The sequence below is a fragment of the Balaenoptera borealis genome (genome assembly GCF_965194805.1).
Source record: "Balaenoptera borealis genome assembly, chromosome: 1".
NCBI classification, from domain to species: domain Eukaryota; kingdom Metazoa; phylum Chordata; class Mammalia; order Artiodactyla; family Balaenopteridae; genus Balaenoptera; species Balaenoptera borealis.
In genome coordinates this window covers 141406589-141430692 of record NC_138860.1, presented here as the reverse complement: position 1 = coordinate 141430692, position 24104 = coordinate 141406589, and the positions used below count along the sequence as shown (strand labels likewise).

Here is a 24104-nt window from a genome sequence, read left to right as displayed (position 1 = left end):
CATATTTTAGACAAAATTTTTCCCCCTTTGCTTAATATTGTATGTGAAAGCCAGCAGTTTAGGATATTTTTTATTTTAATTTTTTTTTAATAGAAAAGCATATAGCCCATACTAATGTTAAAGCTTGGTTTCCATTCTATTTTAGGTAATTTTAAATTTAAGAATTTAATTCTTATAATGATATTATACATGTGCCATAATAAAAACACGTACTTTTTTTTTCTTAATACCTATCATGAATTGTTTTTGCTCACAAACTGTTGACACCAAATGTGTGAGTTTTTTCCTCCACCCAACAACCCATTCTCTGATTCTCTGGACACTGTGTATCCTAAAATTCATTTCAATTCTGACATTAACTACCTGGAGTTAGTGCAGTCCCCACAGGTTAAGGGCTCAGTCCCGTAAGACCGCCCCAAGTTCAGATGCCAGTCACAAATTCCAGGTTGCCAACTCTACTTCTGACCAACTGGCTATAAATTGAGGGTTCCCATAACACCTTCCTAAGGTTTGATAATTTGCTAGGATGGCTCACAGAACTCAGGAAAGTACTTCACTATTACTGGTTTATTACAAAGGGTGCAACTCTGGACTAGCCAAGTGGAAGAGATGCATAAGCCAGGGAAGGGGGTATGTGGGATGCAAGAGCTTCCATGCTCTCTTGGGCCACATCACCCTCCCAGCACTTTAATGTGTCCTCCAACCTGCAGGCTCTCTCTCAACCCTGTTGTTTGGAGGGGGTGGGGTGGGGGAGTGGTTTATGGCGGCTCCATTATGCAGCCATGATTGATTACATCATTGGCCATTGGTGACTGCGCTCCATCTCTAGCCCCTTTCCCCGTCCCAGAGGTGGGGGTAGGGCTGAAAGTTCTAACTCTAATCACATAGCTGCTTCTCTGGCAATCAACCCCCATCCTGAAACTGTCTGTAGTCCTACCTGGAGACACCTTATTAACATCAACTCAGGTATGGTTGAGAGGGGCTTGTCATGAATAACAAAAAATGCTCCTGTCACCCCTATCATTTGGAAAATTCCAAGGGTTTTAGAAGCTCTGTGGCAGGAACCAGGGACAAGGACCAAATATTTATTTCATATTATCACACCTGTCACAATTAGGGTACAGGAAAGTGGAAAATGGAGAGGAGGAAGGTTTCAGTGTTGGTTTGGTTTTTAGCTTTCAGTCTTACTTCAATTAATATCTACTTAAAGGAGAATACTAAAATACAGCAGAGCATGAAGATATTCCTTGCATTAATGTCTATATTCCATATAAACAAGACATAATCTAAGTGCATTATATTTTGGGATAGCAGACAAATTAAATTACATCAATACCATGGACTATTAAGATGCTATTAAATAAGAAATGATGAAGCTTATGATAATCTTGGGGAAAATTTTGATATAAATTCAAGTGAAAAAATTGTAAAGGAAATGCATATTGGTTGAGCCTCAGTTAAATGCCAGTCATATCTCATTTAATCCTTGTTACTATTATAGGATAATCAAAATATGAAAGTTTATGCTATGATTGTAATTATCCAATGAACGTATATGCATATGTGCCAAGAATAATAATGTGATATGATAAAGTGAAGACTTCACTTAAATTGGTGGAATCATGTGTGTATCATTTAGTGATTGCATTTAGCTGCTTATAAACTGAATCTCCCGCCCCCTCTCCCCACACACACTTTTAGTGTGGCGTAACTCAACTAGGGCTTAATTTTTTTCATGTAAAAAAGTCCTGAAGAAGTCCTGTTAGGGTCTTAGACATCTTCTTTCTGCTCTGCTGTCGTCAATGTATTGCTTTAGTCCTCATGGTTTCTTCATGATTTTAAGATGGATGCTTCACCACCAATAATCACCTCTGCCTTCTAGGCAAGAAGAAGGGGAAGAGCATAGAGCAAAAGGCTCCTGTCAGCTGATTCTCCCTCCATTTAGTGAGTTTCCCAGGAAATCTCATCTGGGGACTTTTGCTTCCTTGTTGCTGATCAGAACTATGGCACACAGTTACCATTAGCTGAAGGGAAGTCCAGAAAAGTTATTTTTTTAAAGCTAGGCATAGTGCCACCTGGAATAAAGGGAGGTTATGTTGTTGGGTAAGGAAGATGGGGAGAGAAGACATTAGATAAGTAACTGGCAAGTATCTGCCAAGTTGTTTTTCCTTGAATTCTACGATGCTTTTAATCTTAAAAAATAGACTGGCTAAGGCAAGAAGGCTGTCTGCAGTGGGTGAGATGTCAGTGATCCCTAATGATCTCAATTCCTTAACTGATTTTTAGATTGTCCCAATTTTTTCACTTTCTCCTTTTCACACAGCCTTAAACCATTATATCCTAGAAAGTTGTAGAGTGGCAAGTAGCTGGAGTTTTATACTTTTTATAGGACTTATTTGAGAGTTCAGAGGAGAATGGAGCATTGAAACTTCATGCTGAAAGAAAGATTTGGATACTGTGGAGAGATTGTGTAGTATATCTGAGCCTTCTCTGAGCCTTGTGGGGAAAATATAGTAATATAACCTGCTGTGCTTACTTCACAGGGTTTTTGTGAAAATGAAATGGAAGAGGTAGTCCCTACATTTTTGTGTAGAGTAATACAACTGACAGTATCACATAAGTGATTTCATTTGGTGGTCCAAAGGCACACACCTATTTTGTGGTACAGGTTAGACTGGAGCTTAGAAATCCTGACTCCTCTTCCAGATAATAGATTGTAGTGTCTCTACCCTATTAGATAACATTACTTTTATAACTACTCTGTAATTCAGCATTTTACAGTATCCCGCTAGGCAGTTCCATATTAACATAACTTGATGGGTGAAAGTATGGTGGTGGTAGGTGGGAGAATCACATTGTTTAAGAAGTCTCTCTGTAAACTGAAAAGTGCTGTGTAACTACACAAAATATTTATGGGATACAAATGACAGGGAAATTATTTAGGGTTAGAGAGACAGAAAAATCTAGAAAGAACGATCATGTTTACTGACTGTTTAATCATTTCAGCTGTTTGTGTAAGTTTATACTAGACTGTTAGCTGGTCAATCACACCAAATTTTAAGAAATATATTTTATAATATTTAAATGCTGTTATAGAAACAAATGTGAAATCATACAAATTCAAACACAGATTTTTAGAACATAACATCTAGAGTGTCACCAATAAAAGTGTTTATAATCAATGATTTTCTGGTGCTGGGTGGATATTTGTTAAGTTGAATGCTAAAGCAATGTATCTATGCTTTGTATGGATAGTTAACTATTGATGTAAATATTTTTAAAGCTTAGAAATTAAGAACAATTTAACTACATATAGATTGTATAATGTAAAACTTTTCAAGAACCTTTAATAATAAGAGTGTGTTGTAAGTTATATGTGTGTGTGTTTTTCCCTTTCTTTCTCCTCAGTGAATTACCTGAGAGAGAAGAAGGTGAAGGAGAAGAAACTCCAAACTTCAGCCACTGGGGACCACCAAGAATGTATGTTGATGACATTATTGGCTTTCTCAATAGGACAATGCAATTAGTTGCTCTTTTCTTTAACTTCATAGTGTCATTCAGTCGTTTTCTAATGATTGCCATAGTTCACACGTACGCTGGCCTAAATTTTAGTTTCATTTTGTCTTATCTAAAGATTTTTAGCCAGGCAAAATGGCCGTAACCAATATTAGGAAAATCTTTGTCATACTCTTTCAGAGAAAGCAACTTACAAATGTCCATCTGTGATGGACTAAGTATACTTTCTCACTGTATCACTAAGCAAAGCAGGTAGGGCTGCCTTGAATGCAGTAAAGAAGCTCTTTTTTCCAAACAACACCAATAGTTAAGGCTTCTATCACATAGCACCCTCCTCCCCTTGTGTTAGTCCAAGTTTATGCCTCGTTTTCACTAACAGAGTGTGTTGGGCCCATGCTCCCTTGGATACTCTCATGGTTTTACATAGTCACCAGGGCTGCACTTTATTAAGGTTATAAAAGTCTTCCTTTAGCTGCTGTCTCTATCTTCATGCATTATTAATTCCACCATGCCACCCAAATTGTATTTTTCTTGCACTTTTGAGTTTTGTCTTAAAAACTCTTAGGAGCTGTTTTCTGAGCTACTTTTTGGAATTAATTGTTGGCCATGTCTGTGCAGTTTGAACAAAATTCATAATATTTTGAGGGGCAAGTTTTATTCTATACTTTATGAAAATGATGTGGATGTAGGAAGAAGAGAAAACCTTTCCAGCCTTTGGAGCTATAAAATCTGTCCTCCGCAGCTCTACCCACCACCAGAGCCTCCCATCAAGCCTCTTAGATAGCCTCAACCACCAGAGGGCAGACAGCAGAAGCAAGAAAAACTACAATCCTGCAGCCTGTGGACCAAATACCACAGTTACAGAAAGATAGACAAGATGAAAAGGCAGAGGGCTATGTACCAGATGAAGGAACAAGAAAAAACCCCAGAAAAACAACTAAATGAAGTGGAGATAGGCAACCTTCCAGAAAAAGAATTCAGAATAATGATAGTGAAGATGATCCAGGACCTCGGAATAAGAATGGAGGCAAAGATTGAGAAGATGCAAGAAATGATTAACAAAGACCTAGAAGAATTAAAGAATAAACAAACAGAGATGACCAATACAATAACTGAAATGAAAACTACACTACAAGGAATCAATAGCAGAATAACTGAGGCAGAAGAACGGATAAGTGACCTGGAAGACAGAATGGTGGAATTCACTGCTGTGGAACAGACTAAAGAGAAAAGAATGAGAAGAAATGAAGACAGCCTAAGAGACCTCTGGGACAACATTAAACGCAACAACATTCGCATTATAGGGGTCCCAGAAGGTGAAGAGAGAGAGAAAGGACCAGAGAAAATATTTGAAGAGATTATAGTCGAAAACTTCCCTAACATGGGAAAGGAAATAGCCACCCAAGTCCAGGAAGCGCAGAGAGTCCCATACAGGATAAATCCAAGGAGAAACACGCCAAGACACATAGTAATCAAAGTGGCAAAAATTAAAGACAAAGACAAATTATTGAAAGCAGCAAGGGAAAAACGACAAATAACATACAAGGGAACTCCCATAAGGTTAACAGCTGATTTCTCAGCAGAAACTCTGCAAGCCAGAAGGGAGTGGCATGATATACTTAAAGTGATGAAAGAGAAGAACCTACAACCAAGATTACTCTACCCAGCAAGGATCTCATTTAGATTTGATGGAGAAATCAAAAGCTTTACAGACAAGCAAAAGCTACGAGAATTCAGCACCACCAAACCAGCTCTACAACAAATGCTAAAGGAACTTCTCTAGGCAGGAAACACAAGAGAAGGAAAGGACCTACAAAAACAAACCCAAAACAATTAAGAAAATGGTCATAGGAACATACATATCGATAATTACCTTAAACGTGAATGGATTAAATGCCCCAACCAAAAGACATAGACTGGCTGAATGGATACAAAAACAAGACCCGTATATATGCTGTCTACAAGAGACCCACTTTAGACCTAGGGACACATACAGACTGAAAGTGAGGGGATGGAAAAAGATATTCCATGCAAATGGAAATCAAAAGAAAGCTGGAGTAGCTATACTCATATCAGATAAAATAGACTTTAAAATAAAGAATGTTACAAGAGACAAGGAAGGACACTACATAATGATCAAGGGATCAATCTAAGAAGAAGATAAAACAATTATAAATATATATGCACCCAACATAGGAGCACCTCAATACATAAGGCAACTGCTAACAGCTCTAAAAGAGGAAATTGACAGTAACACAATCATAGTGGGGGACTTTAACACCTCACTTACACCAATGGACAGATCATCCAAAATGAAAATAAATAAGGAAACAGAAGCTTTAAATGACACAATAGACCAGATAGATTTAATTGATATTTATAGAACATTCCATCCAAAAACAGCAGATTACAGGTTCTTCTCAAGTGCGCACGGAACATTCTCCAGGATAGATCACATCTTGGGTCACAAATCAAGCCTCAGTAAATTTAAGAAAATTGAAATCATATCAAGCATCTTTTCTGACCACAACGCTATGAGATTAGAAATGAATTACAGGGAAAAAAACGTAAAAAAGACAAACACATGGAGGCTAAACAATATGTTACTAAATAACCAAGAGATCACTGAAGAAATCAAAGAGGAAATAAAAAAATACCTAGAGACAAATGACAATGAAAACACGACGACCCAAAACCTATGGGATGCAGCGAAAGCAGTTCTAAGAGGGAAGTTTATAGCTATACAAGCCTACCTAAAGAAACAAAAATCTCAAGTAAACAATCTAACCTTACACCTAAAGAAACTAGAGAAAGAAGAACAAACAAAACCCAAAGTTAGCAGAAGGGAAGAAATCATAAAGATCAGAGCAGAAATAAATGAAATAGAAACAAAGAAAACAATAGCAAAGATCAATAAAACTAAAAGTTGGTTCTTTGAGAAGATAAACAAAATTGATAAGCCATTAGCCAGACTCATCAAGAAAAAGAGGGAGAGGACTCAAATCAATAAAATCAGAAATGAAAAAGGAGAAGTTACAACAGACAACGCAGAAATACAAAGCATCCTAAGAGACTACTACAAGCAACTTTATGCCAATAAAATGGACAACCTGGAAGAAACGGACAAATTCTTAGAAAGGTATAACCTTCCAAGACTGAACCAGGAAGAAACAGAAAATATGAACAGACCAATCACAAGTAATGAAATTGAAACTGTGATTAAAAATCTTCCAACAAACAAAAGTCCAGGACCAGATGGCTTCACAGGTGAATTCTATCAAACATTTAGAGAAGAGCTAACACCTATCCTTCTCAAACTCTTCCAAAAAATTGCAGAGGAAGGAACACTCCCAAACTCATTCTATGAGGCCACCATCACCCTGATACCAAAACCAGACAAAGACACTACAAAAAAAGAAAATTACAGACCAATATCACTGATGAATATAGATGCAAAAATCCTCAACAAAATCCTAGTAAACAGAATCCAACAGCACATTAAAAGGATCATAGACCATGATCAAGTGGGATTTATCCCAGGGATGCAAGGATTCTTCAATATACGCAAATCAATCAATCTGATACACCATATTAACAAATTGAAGAATAAAAACCATATGGTCATCTCAATAGATGCAGAAAAAGCTTTTGACAAAATTCAACACCCATTTCTGATAAAAACTCTCCAGAAAGTGGGCATAGAGGGAACCTACCTCAACATAATAAAGGCCATATATGACAAACCCACAGCCAACATCGTTCTCAATGGTGAAAAACTGAAAGCATTTCCTCTAAGATCAGGAACGAGCCAAGGATGTCCACTCTCACCACTATTATTCAACATAGTTCTGGAAGTCCTAGCCACGGCAGTCAGAGAAGAAAAAGAAATAAAAGGAAAACAAATTGGAAAAGAAGAAGTAAAACTGTCACTGTTTGTGGATGACATGATACTATACATAGAGAATCCTAAAACTGCCACCAGAAAACTGCTAGAGCTAATTAATGAATATGGTAACGTTGCAGGATACAAAATTAATGCACAGAAATCTCTTGCATTCCTATACACTAATGATGAAAAATCTGAAAGAGAAATTATGGAAACACTCCCATTTACCATTGCAACAAAAAGAATAAAATACCTAAAAAAATAAAAAATAAAAAATAATGTGTTAAAACTCCTTCAAGGTGGTGTTCTCCCTTACCTCAGCAAGTTCTAATAAATTTACCTTTGCTTTATTAAAAAAAAAAAAAAATCTGTCCTCCACGTAAAGAACCGCAGGTTAAAATGGCTGACTGGGAAAAGCAGTATGGGCAGTGAGCCTCTCAGTGGCAAGTTTATTTTATTCTGAAGGTTTCTGCTTTTTGCCATAATGATACATGTGACTTTCTTGATTTTTTTTTCCACCCATTAGTTATTTCCTTAATTCATTCTTTGCTAATGTTATGATATAGATGAAAGGGACTCATCACAAAAAATATATGGTGGTGGGAGATGAGAACATTAAGTCCTTGCTAAATCTCTCAATATTAAGAGTTGTATTTGTTGTTTTGGAAATCTTTTTCAGAATTTACACTTTCACATATGCCATGAATTATTGATAGAATCTTATAATTTTGGAGCTAGGTATAACTTCTATAACATTTGTGAAAATATATTTATATAGAATATGAGTCACAAGGGTATGGTACACATTAAACACAGTGACAGTACAACAAATTACCTTGTTCATGAGTGAATTTTGTTTTTTTGTTTTTACAGTGTTGAGATTTTTAGAGAACCGGATGTATCTCTTGGTATTAGTATTGTTGGTGGACAAACTGTGATAAAACGCCTGAAGAATGGAGAGGAGCTTAAGGGTATATTTATCAAACAAGTTTTGGAAGACAGTCCAGCAGGAAAAACAAATGCTCTTAAAACTGGAGATAAAATACTTGAGGTAAATAGTGTTAAAATTTTGTTTTTGTTTGAAATGTACTGTAAGACAGTAAAATGATCATTTAACCAGAAGTCCTTCCTTTATGTGTTGGGGTATATGTGTGTACAATTGGTGTATTTTATTCAGATGCTTTAGTTTGCATGTTTGCACAATTTTATGAGATTCTAAAGCTGAGCTGATAGCATATAAAATGATAAAACAAAAAGCCTCAGCTGACTGAAAAAACACAATTTGACAGAATGAGGCAGATGGTGGACATCATGCTTCTCCCACAGTCTTTAACAAACTCTGAATTGTATATGTCAGTGGGATAGCCGTGCTGTCCTCCCAGAGTTGACCCTAAAAGTGGAAGACTGTACTGGGGGAGAGGTGAGTCCGTCCTTTATACATGGCAGGCTTTGCAGAGTGGAGTTTGAAGGGCACATCAAGGCACTAAGAGGTCTGAGTCTGATACATTTCTTTGCATTAGGTTTATTGGATGACATCATATTGAATATCTTTAATACCAGAATCTGCTTGTTGATTCATGCTTTATGATGCTAAACATCAGCTGTGGTGTTTTAGCTCTGAAACAATGAAAAGAGCTCTGGAGATCATGGGTTGAAGTCTAGATTGTCCTGCTTGTTTTTTTCTTTGCTCTTGGACAAATTATGAAACCTATTTTATTTTCAGTTTCCACATAAAATGGAAATGAGATTTCAAAATCCATAGAATCATTGTGAGGATTAAATCAAAGAATTGCATAAAACTACTCTGTGTATACAAATTTGAGGTTATACTTATGTTTGTGAAATTAAAAAAAACATTTTTAAACATATAGGGATATGGCAATGAAGAAAATGATCAAAAATCCCTTCTCTTATGGCGTTTAAATGATAGCAGGGTAGATAGACAATGCACAAAATAAGTAATATATAGAATGTTAGATTGTTATAAGTAACTATGGAGAAAAATAACAGGGAGGAGGATAAGGAATGATGTGTGGTGACGGCAGTAGTTGCAATGAATAGATTTGTTATGGAAGATGATATTGTGACAAATATAAGACATGAGAGAGTGAGCAATATGGACACATGGGGGAAGAGGGCTCCAGACAGAGTGAACTGAAGTGTGAGAGCTCTGAGGTGGGAGCTTGCCTGGATGTGTTGAAGGAACAGAAAGAAATCCAGCACTGCTAATATCGGTAGAGTGAACAAGAGAGAGGGTGAAAGAGAAAAGGTCTGAGAGGTAATGGGAAGCCACATCATGTAGAGATTGGAAGGTTGTCTACTCTGAATGTATGAGAGTCCATTAGAGAATTCTGAACGCATACACATTTTTTAAAAGGATTATTCTGGCTTCTGGGGCAGGTGTGGTTTCTTTTACTTAGCATTTGCATGGTACACTGTTTTTTTTCTTTCCTTCCTTTTCAGCCTTATTTGTGATTTTGTTTTAGTTGTATTTTAAGCAACATAATAACTGGATACTGCCTTTTAAAAATCTAAATTGATAATCTTCATCTAATAAATAAGAATCATTTATTGTTTATTTTGATTACTGACACATTTGAACTTAGAACAAAATACAAAAGACATTTAAAATTATATTTTTTTCTTTATATTTTGAAATAGTTATAGGTTCATAGGAAGTTGCAAACAAATGTACAGGGAAGTCCCGCTTACCCTTCCCTCAGCCTCACCCAATGTTAACATCTTACACAACTATAGTTCAATAGCAAAATCAAAATACTGATATTGGCACAATTCATAGACCTTATTAAGATTTCACGAGTTATACATGTACCATTTGTGTGTGTGTGTTTATAGCTCTACACAGTTTTATCATATGTATAGCCTTGCATAACCCACACAGCAATCACGAAACTCAATTGAATCATCACCACAAGACTCCCTTCTCTGACCCCTTTACAGCCACTCCTCTCCCATCCCCTCCACCCCCATCCCTAGCCTCTGGCCACCACTATTCTGTTTCTCCATGTTTATACTTATGTTATTTTACAAATTGTTACATAAATGGAATTATGCATTTTGTATCTTTTTTGAGATTGGTTTTCTTCACTCAGCGTAATTTCATTGAAGTTCATTAAATTTCTTGTGTCTATCAATAGTTCATCCCTTTTTTAAAATTTATTTATTTTTAACATCTTTATTGGAGTATAAGTGCTTTAAAATGGTGTGTTAGTTTCTGCTGTATGACAAAGTGAATCAGCTATATGTATACATATATCCCCATATCTCCTCCCTTTTGCGTATCCCTCCCACCATGCCTATCCCACCCCTCTAGGTGGTCACAAGCACCAAGCTGATCTCCCTGTGCTATGCGGCTGCTTTCCACTAGCTACCTATTTTACATTTGGTAGTGTATATATGTCCATGCCACTCTCTCACTTTGTCCCAGCTTACCCTTCCCCCTCCTTGTGTCCTGAAGTCCATTCTATATGTCTGCGTCTTTATTCCTGTCCTGCCCCTAGGTTCTTCAGAACCTTTTTTTTTTTTTTTTTTTAGATTCCATATATATGTGTTAGCATACAGTATTTGTTTTTCTCTTTCTGACTTACTTCATTCTGTATGATAGACTCTAGGTCCATCCACCTCACTACAAATAACTCAATTTCATTCCTTTTTAAGGCTGAGTAATATTCCATTGTATATATGTGCCACATCTTCTTTATCCATTCATCTGTTGATGGACACTTAGGTTGCTTCCATGTCCTGGCTATTGTAAATAGTGCTGCAATGAACATAGTGGTATGTGACTCTTTTTGACTTATGGTTGTCTCAGGGTATATGCCCAGTAGTGGGACTGCTGGGTCATATGGTAGTTATGCTCTTTTTTAAAAAATTAACTAATTAATTTTATTTATTTTTGGCTGTGTTGGCTCTTTGTTGCTGCACGTGGGCTTTCTCTAGTTGCAGTGAGTGGGGGCTACTCTTCATTGCAGTGCGCAGGCTTCTCATTGCAGTGGCTTCTCTTGTTGCAGAGCACAGACTCTAGGGCACATGGGCTTCAGTAGTTGTGGCACATGGGCTCAGTAGTTGTGGCTCACGGGCTCAGTAGTTGTGGCTCACGGGCTGTAGATTGCAGGCTCAGTAGTTGTGGTGCATGGGCTTAGTTGCTCTGCGGCATGTGGGATCTTCCCGGACCAGGGCTCGAACCCGTGTCTCCTGCATTGCAGGTGGATTCTTAACAACTGCGCCACCAGAGAAGCCCTATTTTTAGTTTTTTAAGGAACCTCCATACTGTTCTCCATAGTGGCTATATCAGTTCACATTCCCACCAACAGTGCAAGAGGGTTCCGTTTTCTCCACACCCTCTCTAGCATTTATTGTTTGTAGATTTTTTGATAATGGCCATTCTGACCGGTGTGAGGTGATACCTCATTGTAGTTTTGATTTGCATTTCTCTAATGATCAGTGATGTTGAGCATCCTTTCATGTGTTCGTTGGCAATCTATATCTTCTTTGGAGAAATGTCTATTTAGGTCTTCTGCCCATTTTTGGATTGGGTTGTTTGTTTCTTTGATATTGAGCTGCATGAGCTGCTTGTATATTTTAGAGACTAATCCGTTTGCAAATATTTTCTCTCATTCTAAGGGTTGTCTTTTCGTCTTGTTTATGGTTTCCTTTGCTGTGCAAAAGCTTTTAAGTTTCATTAGGTCCCATTTGTTTACTTTTATTTTTACTTCCACTTCTCTAGGAGGTGGGTCAAAAAGGATCTTGCTGTGATTTATGTCATAGAGTGTTCTGCCTATGTTTTCCTCTAAGAGTTTTATAGTGTCTGGCCTTACATTTAGGTCTTTAATCCATTTTGAGTTTATTTTTGTGTATGGTGTTAAGGAGTGTTCTAATTTCATTCTTTTGCATGTAGCTGTCCAGTTTTCCAGCATCACTTATTGAAGAGCCTGTCTTTTCTCCATTGTATATTCTTGCCTCCTTTATCAAAGAGTAGGTGACCATATGTGCATGGGTTTATCTCTGGGCTTTCTATCCTGTTCCATTGATCTATATTTCTGTTTTTGTGCCAGTACAATGCTGTCTTGATTACTGTAGCTTTGTAGTATAGTCTGAAGTCAGGAAGCCTGATTCCTCTAGCTCCGTTTTTCTTTCTCAAGATTGCTTTGGCTATTCGGGGTCTTTTGTGTTTCCATACAAATTGTGCAATTTTTTGTTCTAGTTCTGTGAAAAATGCCATTGGTAGTTTGATAGGGATTGCATTGAATCTGTAAATTGCTTTGGGTAGTATAGTCATTTTCACAATGTTGATTCTTCCACTCCAAGAACATGGTCTATCTCTCCATCTGTTTGTATCATCTTTAATTTCTTTCATCAGTGTCTTATAGTTTTCTGCATACAGGTCTTTTGTCTCCTTAGGTAGATTTATTCCTAGATGTTTTATTCTTTTTGTTGCACAGGTAAATGGGAGTGTTTCCTTACTTTCTCTTTCAGAATTTTCATCATTAGTGTATAGGAATGCAAGTGATTTCTGTGCATTAATTTTGTATCCTGCTACTTTACCAAATTCATTGATTAGCTCTAGTAGTTTTCTGGTAGCATCTTTAGGATTCCCTATGTATAGTATCATGTCATCTGCAAACAATGACAGTTTTACTTCTTCTTTTCCAATTTGGATTCCTTTTATTTCTTTTCTTCTCTGATTGCTGTGGATAAAACTTCCAAATCTATGTTGCATAACAGTGGTGAGAGTGGGCACCATTGTCTTGTTCCTGATCTTAATGGAAATGGTTTCAGTTTTTCACCATTGAGAATGATGTTGGCTGTGGGTTTCTCATATATGGCCTTTATTATGTTGAGGTAAGTTCCCTGTATGCCTACTTTCTGGAGGGTTTTTTATCATAAATGGGTGTTGAATTTTGTCAAAAGCTTTTTCTGCATCTATTGAGATGATCCTATGGTTTTTATCCTTAAGTTTGTTAATATGGTGTATCACATTGATTGATTTTCGTATATTGAAGAATCCTTGCATTCCTGGGATAAACCCCACTTGATCATGGTGTATGATCCTTTTAATGTGCTGTTGGATTCTCTTTGCTAGTATTTTGTTGAGGAGTTTTGCATCTGTTCATCAGTGATACTGGCTTATATTTTTCTTGTTTTGTGACATCTTTGTCTAGTTTTGGTATCAGGGTGATGGTGGCCTCATAGGTTGAGTTTGGGAGTGTTCCTTCCTCTGCTATAGTTTGGAAGAGTTTGAGAAGGATAGGTGTTAGCTCCTCTCTAAATGTTGGATAGAATTCGCCTGTGAAGCCATCTGGTCCTGGGCTTTTGTTTTTTGGAAGATTTTTAATCACAGTTTCAGTTTCAGTGCTTGTGATTAGTCTGTTTGTATTTGCTATTTCTTCCTGGTTCAGTCTCAGAAGGTAGTACTTTCCTAAGAATTTGTCCATTTCTTCCTGGTTGTCCAATAAGCATATAGTTGCTTGTAGTAATCGCTCATGATCCTTTGTATTTGTGTAGTGTCAGTTGTTACGTCTCCTTTCTCAGTTCTAATTCTATTGATGTGAGTCTTCTCCCTTTTGTTCTTGATGAGTCTGGCTAAAGGTTTATCAATTTTGTTTATCTTCTCAAAGAACCAGATTTTAGTTTTATTGATCTTTGCTATCGTTTCCCTCTTTTCTTTTTCATTTATTTCTGATCTGATCTTTATGATTTCTTCTAACTTTGGGGTTTTTTTGTTCTTCTTTCTCTCTCTAATTGCTTTAGATGTAAGGTTAGGTTGTTTATTTGAGATGTTTCTTGTTTCTTGAGGTAGGATTGTATTGCTATAAACTTCCCTCTTAGAACTGCTTTTGCTGCTTCCCATAGGTTTTGGATGGTCATGTTTTCATTGTCATTTGTTTCCAGGTATTTTTTGATTTCCCCTTGGATTTCTTCAGTGATCCCTTGGTTATTTAGTAGTGTATTGTTTAGCCTCCATGTGTTTGTATTTTTTAGAGATTTTTTCCTGTAATTGGTATCTACTCTCATAGCGTTGTGGTCTGAAAAGACACTTGATACGATTTCAGTTTTCTTAAATTTACCAAGGCTTGATTTGTGGCCCAAGATATGGTCTATCCTGGAGAATGTTCCATGAGCACTTGAGAAGAAAGTGTATTCTGTTGTTTTTGGATGGAATGTCCTGTAAATATCAATTAAGTCCATGTTGTTTAATGTATCATTTAAAGCTTGTGTTTCCTTATTTATTTTCATTTTGGATGATCTGTCCATTTGTGAAAGTGGGGTGTTAAAGTCCCCTACTACGACTCTGTTACTGTTGATTTCCCCTTTTGTGGCTGTTAGCATTTCCCTTATGTATTGTGGTGCTCCTATGTTGGGTGCATAAATATTTACAGTTGTTATATCTTCTTCTTGGATTGATCCCTTGATCATTATGTAGTGTCCTTCTTTGTCTCTTGTAATAGTCTTTATCTTAAAGTCTATTTTGTCTGATATGAGAATTGCAGCTCCAGCTTTCTTTTGATTTCCATTTGCATGGAATATCTTTTTCCACCCCCTCACTTTCAGTCTATATGTGTCCCTAGGTCTGAAGTGGGTCTCTTGTAGACAGCATATATATGGGTCTTGTTTTTGTATCCTTTCAGCCAGTATGTGCCTTTTGGTTGGAATATTTAATCCATTTACATTTAAGGCAGTTATCGATATGTATGTTCCTGTTACCATTTTCTTAATTGTTTTGGGTTTGTTATTGTAGATCTTTTCCTTCTCTTGTGTTTCCTGCCTAGAGATGTTCCTTCAGTGTTTGTTGTAAAGATCATTTGGTGGTGCTGAATTCTCGTAGTTTTTGCTTGTCTGTAAATATTTTAATTTCTCCATCAAATCTGAATGAGATCCTTGCTGGGTAGAGTAATGTTGGTTGTAGGTTTTTCCCTTTCATGACTGTAAATATGTCATGCCACTTCCTTCTGGCTTGGAGAGAGTCTGCTGAAAGATCAGCTGTTAACGTGACGGGGATTCCCTTGTATGTTATTTGTTGCCTTTCTCTTGCTGCTTTTAATATTTTTTCTTTGTATTTAATTTTTGATATTTTGATTAATATGTGTCTTGGCACGTTTCTCCTTGGATTTATTCTGTATGGGACTCTCTGTGCTTCCTGGACTTGACTGACTCTTTCTTTTCCCATATTAGAGAAATTTTCAACTATAATCTCTTCAAATATTTTCTCAGTTCCTTTTTTTTCTCTTCTTCTTCTGCGAGCCCTATAATTCGAATGTTGGTGAATTTAATGTTGTCCCAGCGGTCTCCGAGACTGTCCTCAATTCTTTTCATTCTTTTTTCTTTATTCTGCTCTGCAGTGGTTATTTCCACTGTTTTATCTTCCAGGTCACGTATCCGTTCTTCTGCCTCAGTTATTCTGCTATTGATTCCTTCTAGATAACTTTTAATTTCATTTATTGTGTTTTTCATCATTGTTTGTTTGCTCTTTAGTTCTTCTACGTCTTTGTTAAACGTTTCTTGTATTTTCTCCATTCTGTTTCCAAGGTTTTGGATCATCTTTACTATCATTACTCTGAATTCTTTTTCAGGTAGACTGTCTGTTTCCTCTTCATTTGTTTTGGTCCAGTGGGTTTTTACCTTGCTCCTTCATCTGCTGTGTGTTTCTCTGTCTTCTCATTTTTCTTAACTTACTGTGTTTGGGGTCTCCTTTTCACAGGCTGCAGGTGTGTAATTCCCATTGTTTTTGGTGTTCTCACAGTGGATAAGGTTGGTTCAATGGGTTGTGTAGGCTTCCTGGTAGAGGGGACTGGTGCCTGTGTTCTGGTGGATGCGGCTGGATCTTGTCTTTTTGGTGGGCAGGACCGTGTCCGGTGGTGTGTTTTGGGTTGTCTGTGACCTTATTATGATTTTAGCTGCCTCTCTGCAAATGGGTGGGGTTGTGTTCCTGTCTTGCTAGTTGTTTGACATAGGATGTCCAGCACTGTAGCTTGCTGGTCGTTGAGTGGAGCTCGGTCTTAGCGTTGAGATGGAGATCTCTGGAAGCGCTTTCGCCGTTTGATATTATGTGGGGCCAGGAGGTCTCTGGTGAACCAATGTCCTGAACTCGGCTCTCCCACCTCAGAGGCTCCGGCCTGACACCTGGCCAGAGCACCAAGACCCTGTCAGCCACGTGGCTCAGAAGAAAAGGGAGGAAAAAAAAGAAAGAAAGAAAAGAAAAAGAAAATATATTTATTAAAATTAAAATTATTAAAAAGAAAAGACGTTAAAAGTAATTTAAAAAGAGAGATAAAAAGAGAGCAACCAAACCAAAAAGAAATCCACCAATGATAACAAGCGCTAAACACTATACTAACAAAAAAACCCCAAAAAACCAAAAAATGGACAGACAGAAACCTAGGCAAATGGCAAAAGCAAAGCTATACAGACAAAATCACACAAAGAAGCATACACATACACACTCACAAAAAGAGAAAAAGGAAAAAAATATATATATATATAAAAAAAAGGAAGAGAGCAACCCAATCAATAAAAGAAATCTACTATTGGTAATTAGCTCTAAATACTGAACCAAGATAAACATAAAACCAGAAACAAATTAGATGTAGAAAGCAAACCCTAAGTCTACAGTTGCTCCTAACGTCCACTGCCTCAATTTTGGGATGATTCATTGTGTATTCAGATATTCCAGTGATGAAGGGTACGTCACGTTGATTGTGGAGATTTAGTCTGCTGCTTCTGAGGCTTCTGGGAGAATTTTCCCTTACCCTTCCTTGTTTGCACAGCTCCTGGGGTTCAGCTTTGGATTTGACCCCTCCTCTGTGTGTAGGTCACCTGAGGGCATCTGTTCCCTGTCCAGACAGGATAGGGTTAAAGTAGCAGTTGATTGGGGGGCTCTGGCTCACTCAGTTGGGGGAACAGAGGGGTACGGAATGCGGGGCGAGCCTGCCGTGGCAGAGGCCGAGGTGATGTTGCAACAGCCTGTGGCGCTCTGTGTGTTCTACCTTGGAAGTTGTCCCTGGATCACAGGACTCTGGCAGTGGTGGGCGGCACAGGCTCCCAGGAGGGGAGGTGTGGAGAGTGACCTGTGCTTGCACACAGGCTTCTTGGTGGCGGCAGCAGCAGCCTTAGCATCCCATGCCTGTCTCTGGGGTCTGCGCTGATAGCCACAGCTCGTGCCTGTCTCTGGAGCTCGTTTAGGTGGTGCTCTGAATCCCGTCTCCTCGTGCACCCTGAAACAATAGTCTCTTGCCTCTTAGGCAGTTCCAGACTTTTTCCTGGGCTCCCTCCCATCTAGCTGTGGTGCACTAGCCCCCTTCAGGCTGTCTTCTCGCAGCCAACCCCAGTCCTCTCCCTGGGATCTGACGCCCGAAACCCGAGCCTCAGCTCCCAGCCCCCACCCGCCCTGGCGGGTGAGCAGACAAGCCTCTCGGGCTGGTGAGTGCTGGTCGGCACTATTCCTCTGTGTAGGAATCTCTCTGCTTTGCCCTCTGCACCCCTGTTGGTGCACTCTCCTCCTTGGCTCTGAAGCTTCCCCTCCGCCCAGCCCCCATATCCACCAGTGAAGGAGCTTCCTAGTGTGTGGAAACTTTTCCTCCTTCACAGCTCCTTCTCATTGGTGCAGGTCCCATCCCTATTCTTTTGTCTCTGTTTTTTCTTTTTTCTTTTGCCCTACCCAGGTACTCGGGGAGTTTCTTGCCTTTTGGGAAGTCTGAGGTCTTCTGCCAGCGTTCAGTAGGTGTTCTGTAAGAGTTGTTCCACATGTAGATGTAGTTTTGATGTATTTGTGGGGAGGAAGGTGATCTCCACATCTTACTCCTCTGCCATCTTGAAGGCGCCTCCTCATTTATCCCTTTTTATGAATGAGTAGTATTCCATGGTATGGAGGTACCACTGTTTAACCATTCACCCACTGAAAGACACTTTGGTGGTTTCCAGTTCTTGGCTATTATGAATAAAGCTCCTATAAACATTTGTATACAAGTTCCTGAGTGAAAATAAGTCTTTGTCTCTCTGGGATAGATGCCCAAGTGTGTAATTGCTGGGTTGTATGTTAAGTTCCTTTGTAAGAAACTGTCCAACTATTTTCCAGAATGGCTGTACTATTTTGTATTTCCACCAGCAATGTATGAGTGATTCAGTTTCTCTGCATCCTCATCAACATTTGGTGTTGTCACTGTTTTTCATTTTAGCCATTCTTGCTAGGTATATAGTGATATCATTGTTGTTTTAATTTGTGGTTCCCTAATGGCTAATGAGAAAGAACTTTTCATGTGCTTGATTGCCATCCAGTACCCTCTTTGGTGAAATGTTTGTTTGTGTTTTTGCCTGTTTGCTAATTGGATTGTTTACTTTTTTAATCTTTTTGAATTTTGTTTCTTTTTCTCATCTTTCTCTGTTCTCAGTTGAATATAAAGTATTCTCTCATTTAATCGTCATCACTCATACACATACTAATAAGAATCCACTGTTTTATCTCATATTTAATAATTTATATTTCTTCAAATTCACAACAGCCCTGAAATGTTGCACTCTAATATATACTTTGTGAAGCATAATGAGTCATTTGTTTACTTTTTTCTATGAAAAGCATTACTTGTTTGTTTTGTTAGTGAAGTTTAATAATCATTTCTCTTTGTCTTGAAACAATTGCCTGAAAGGTTTAGGTCCATATAAAAAAGAGTTTTTTAAACTAGGAAGTTAGAATTTAATGTAATTTTTAGAAATGGGTCTTCATCTGTGTGAATGAACATACTCTTAAGTTATAATTTTAAAGTTGAGAAAAACTAAGATTATTTTTGTGTTGTAATATGACAGAATACTGTTTCTTCCCTAACTTCCCGACTTCGGTGATTCCCATTTAACAATGTGGAAATCTCTGTTAGGGAAACAAAAACTGATTATTACTAGAGGAGGAAGTAGTTCTCATATAGCCTCTACTTCTCTTACTGTTGAATATTTTGGGGATCAGGTTATTTGAAAGAAGCTTCATCAAACTGTTGTGACAGCTTTTATGTGTCACTTTAATTTTTGTCTGTATTTTTTTCATTTACTATTATTCGTATCCTTCCTCAACTCATATGGGAAAAGAGCTTTTACAGAGCATTTAAATCTTCATTGATACCTATTAGAATAAAAAGCCAAAGTTCTTGCCATGGCCTTTTGAATTTTGCATGAGGTGGCTTCAGCTGCCTCCCTGACCTCACCTCTTTCCGTTCTCTCCTCTTTCTCTGTACTTTAGACTCACCTGGCTTTAAACCCTTCTAACACACCGGGCTCCTATCTCCTACCTTAGGACCCTCGTTTCTCTGTGTCTCAGCTTCTGGCATGCTCACTTTCTTCCTCACTCTGCTCAGATTCAGTGACTTATCATCCTATCACTCCCTTGTATATACTTCCAACTCCTTTGATCCTCTTTCCTTTCACTGAACTTGCCTGGGAGAACCACATCCTAGTTAAGTGCAACTTTTTGCTTATTTCAGATCTCTAGCACGACTGGAGAAAATAACCACCCATGCTGTCTGGTCTCATTTTAAATTCATGACCACCCCCTCAAGTGGGTCTTTAATTCTGCCCTGTAGCCCTGTAATATTTCCCGAGTTGTTTCATTCTTCTACTTTCATAGGTAACTACTTCAAGCCTCCTATACCTCCTGCTGCAGTCCTAATCTCTGTTTATGGTCCTTGTTTCTTATTTCATTGAGAAAATAGAAGCAGTCAAAAGAGAGTTTCCCTTTGCTCCCACTGCATACCAAAGCTTTTTTTCTGACTGTATTTGTCACAGCACATGAACTATTTGTGTTTCTTCTATCTAGAGCCAGTCTAACTTGTACAGTGGAAGTCATTCTCTCTTCACTGTCCAAGCATTTGCTTCCACAGTCATCACTCCTCTCTACCCTTCATTTTTCCTCTCCACTGCATCATTATTACTGTAATCTATCCCATCTTAAAAACAAAAACCAAACTTGATCCCACATCCCTCTTCACTTACATTCCTATTTCTTTGATCCCCTTATGGCAAAACAGTATTCACAAATTGTCGCTATCAACTGACTGTAAACCACCTCAACTTTTACCAAGCCTTCCTTACATTATCAGTTTCAAAAATTGGTTCTTGTAAATATGTTTGATAAATTCAGAATGCTCTTTGAGATTATGGGCATGTTCACAAGTTATGTTCTCTCAGATTTATATAATAAAGAGATGTTTACACTTGCCCCAGTTTTTTAAATTAATTTTTATTGGAGTATAGTTGCTTTACAATGTTGGTTAGTTTCTTGGCTGTACAGCAAAGTGAATCAGTTATATGTATACATATATCCACTCTTTTTTAGATTTCCTTCTCATTTAGATCACCACAGAGCATTGAGTACAGTTCCCTGTGCTATACAGTAGGTTCTCATTAGTTGTCTATTTTATACATAGTAGTGTATATATGTCAGTCCCAATATCCCAATTCATCCAACCCCCCCCCCTTGGTAACTGTAAATTTGTTCTCTACATCTGTGACTCTATTTCTGCTTTGCAAGTAAGTTCATCTCTACCATTTTTCTAGATTCCACATACTCAAATTTGTTGAACACAGAACTCTTTTAGAAAGAACCTATGGGTGTTTTCATACTTCTTTTTTGATATAATTTGAGAAGTGTTCAGCTTCTCAACTGTGATAATGAGCAATTTGCTTAAAATGTCATTCTTCTTAGTTTACTTGAGAGAAGGTGAGTCCAGAGAGATCCCCACCCGCTGCCCTCACTCAGAATTGTGTACTGTGATAGTGACAGAGGTGACATTACAAACTCAGAAGCTTTTTAAGGTTCTGTTACTGACTGAGCTGCCTATTTTGGATAATTATATTTAACCAGGGCCATTGTTATTAAGATATTTACCTTATTTATTTTTCTTGAAGGTGAAACATTAATATCCTTAAACATGATCTCCTAAAACAGCAAAGCTTTTTTTGGTCAATCTTATTTTTTTCTGGCTTTGGTATAATTCATTCGACTCTGGCTGTTCTCATAACTAGATAATACGCATGAACTTTGAATTAACCTATCCACAAGATCTGCTGCCCTTCTAATTGAAATAAATTGCTTCTGTGTTTTTAGGTGTCTGGAGTAGATTTGCAGAATGCGTCTCACAGAGAAGCAGTTGAGGCCATTAAGAATGCAGGAAACCCCGTGGTGTTTGTTGTTCAGAGCTTGTCATCCACTCCAAGAGTAAGCTTTAGTTTATATTTTCAAAAACTTAAAAAATATTCTCTGTATCTGTGGACCAAGCTTTTGCCTCCAAGTATTTTTCAATATATTTTTTACTGTTATTCTACTGTTACTTAAAGGAAGCATTAGCTTCATTAAAATTTAGTTATTAACCTCAATTTTCCCTTTTTTCCTCTGATTTTGATTTCCTGGTCAAATCTGAGTTATTCCAGTGTGCAGTGGAGTCTAACAGACCCATTTTTTTTTTTTTTTTTTTTTATTTATTTATTTTTGGCTGCGTTGGGTCTTCGTTGCTGTGCGCGGGCTTTCTCTAGTTGCGGTGCATGGGCTTCTTATTGTGGTGGCTTCTCTTGTTGCAGAGCACGGGCTCTAGGCGTGCCGGCTTCAGTAGTTGTGGCTAACGGGCTCTAGAGCGCAGGCTTAGTAGTTGTGGCGCATGGGCTTAGTTGCTCCGCGGCATGTGGGATCTTCCCGGACCAGGGCTTGAACCCGTGTCCCCAGCCTTGGCAGATGGATTCTTAACCACTGTGCCACCAGGGAAGTCCAAACAGACCCATTTTTGATTCCTTGATTCCCTATTTACCAGTTTTGCTAATTTGGAGGCAAGTTACCTAACCTTTCTGAACCAGTTACTTTGTTTATAAAATACTTTGAATACAGAGTAGGTCAGGGTTAAAAACATTCCAGAGGGACCACCAAATGGTCGGTATTTTTACAGGCATGTAAAAATTCAAACGTGTTGCATTGTTGTATGTTCTCTTGGAGATTCTGAATTCGCAAAGAGCAGTATTTAATCATAGAATTTTTTTTCTGTAATAAATTACTTGTTTGGTATGGAATTAGAACTCTGATACACAGATGTTAGTGGCAGGATGTGTATTTTGTATTGCAATATGCAGCCCCGTAAGCCCTGTACCTGGAAGCAATGTTTATTTTTCTTTATTTTATAATGGAAGACAGCTGATCAAAACATAGACACTTCTGAACAGTAGAAAAACTCTGCATATTTTTTAAAAATTTGCTTTTCAATTCGCTAATGCAGTGCTTTTCAACCTTTTTTTATGTCAAGGAATACAGAAAATAGTATTTGTATGGCAAACCGTGTAAACAGATGTCTGGCTGTCCCAAGGGCAAAGGCATCAACATGCTATTTCAGCACACTTGTAGCCTGCCTGCACACAGTGGGCTGCAGCCTCACCCCACCTGGGCAGCTCTGCTGTGGTGCACGGCAGCACAGCCCCTTCCAGTCTTAGTGCTCCGTTTACACCATCAAGACTAATTGAGAGAGGTAAACTGAATAAGGTCTTCACATTTTTTTTTTTTAATATTTTATTTATTTATTTATTTATTTATTTATTTATTTATTTATGGCTGTGTTGGGTCTTCGTTTCTGTGCGAGGGCTTTCTCTAGTTGCGGCAAGCGGGGGCCACTCTTCATCGCGGTACGCGGGCCTCTCACTATCGCGGCCTCTCTCGCCGCGGAGCACAGGCTCCAGACGCGCAGGCTCAGTAGTTGTGGCTCACGGGCCCAGTCGCTCCGCGGCATGTGGGATCTTCCCAGACCAGGGCTCGAACCTGTGTCCCCTGCATTAGCAGGCAGATTCTCAACCACTGCGCCACCAGGGAAGCCCAAGGTCTTCACATTTTTATACAATTTGAAATTCTAGATTTATTGGAATCCACCTTTTAACTCTTTTAATATTGAGAAAGTCGTTGAGGCCATCACTTTTATTTCTGGAAACTGAATTCTGTAGGAAAATTGGCCAGATTATTCCCTGCCAAATGACACTTCCAGAGAAACAGTTTTGAGCAAGAATGAGCCAATCAGATTATACATTTATGTGGCCACTTGCAAATGCCCCACTGAAAAATATTCAAAACATTTTAATAGGTTTTAAAGTCAGCCAAAACAGCCAAGATTTTAATCCAACCTTTGTTGGTGAACTGAGGTCGAAATTTTCATTTGGATGACATGAACAGTACAGTTTCTTTCAACTGTTCAAAAAAAGGGAAAATGTCTTCAGCATCGCCCCATGTTCAACTTACTTAACCCTCAGACAGCATCACAGACTGTTACGTTGTGCATTGGGTTCATCAAGCATTGAACTCTCTGTGATGCTAGCCAAGGGATGGCGATGATATTAATGTCCATGATTTGTTCCTTTTTTTTTTAAGCACAAAGTGATTCCAGTTGAATAAGGAAATGAAAGGAATCAAGTTTCAAATCGTTGCCAAATGGTGCTCTCTTCGGCTTACTTATTCTTGCAAGTTATATTGGTCATCATAGGAATAGAAAATATAGCCAAATTCTTAATCATTTTTGATCAGTTTACATTAAACTTTGAGACTTTCTTCAAAACCCCCAAATAAGTCATTTCCATCAAGACTCTGTGTCTAAACATGCCTTGGTTACATGGAAATTCTCATCAACACCATGAATTGAGCAATGGTGTTTATATTTGTACCTTTTTTTGAGTTGTATTTTAT

At 38.1% G+C, this 24104-nt stretch overlaps 1 protein-coding gene across 21 annotated transcripts in view; it reads left to right on the top strand.

Moving 5' to 3' along the window:
- The window catches only part of PATJ (PATJ crumbs cell polarity complex component), a 350711-nt gene that overhangs the window by 122732 nt on the left and 203875 nt on the right, over positions 1 to 24104 (top strand). For 20 of the 21 annotated variants that reach the window (XM_082356311.1, XM_082356308.1, XM_082356317.1 and 17 more), the window contains 3 exons: positions 3409 to 3480; positions 8276 to 8453; positions 21507 to 21617. In XM_082356311.1, the coding sequence (XP_082212437.1) occupies positions 3409 to 3480; positions 8276 to 8453; positions 21507 to 21617 (361 nt within the window). The remainder of the gene's footprint in view (positions 1 to 3408; positions 3481 to 8275; positions 8454 to 21506; positions 21618 to 24104) is intronic. The other variant, XM_082356310.1, reaches the window with a different exon arrangement.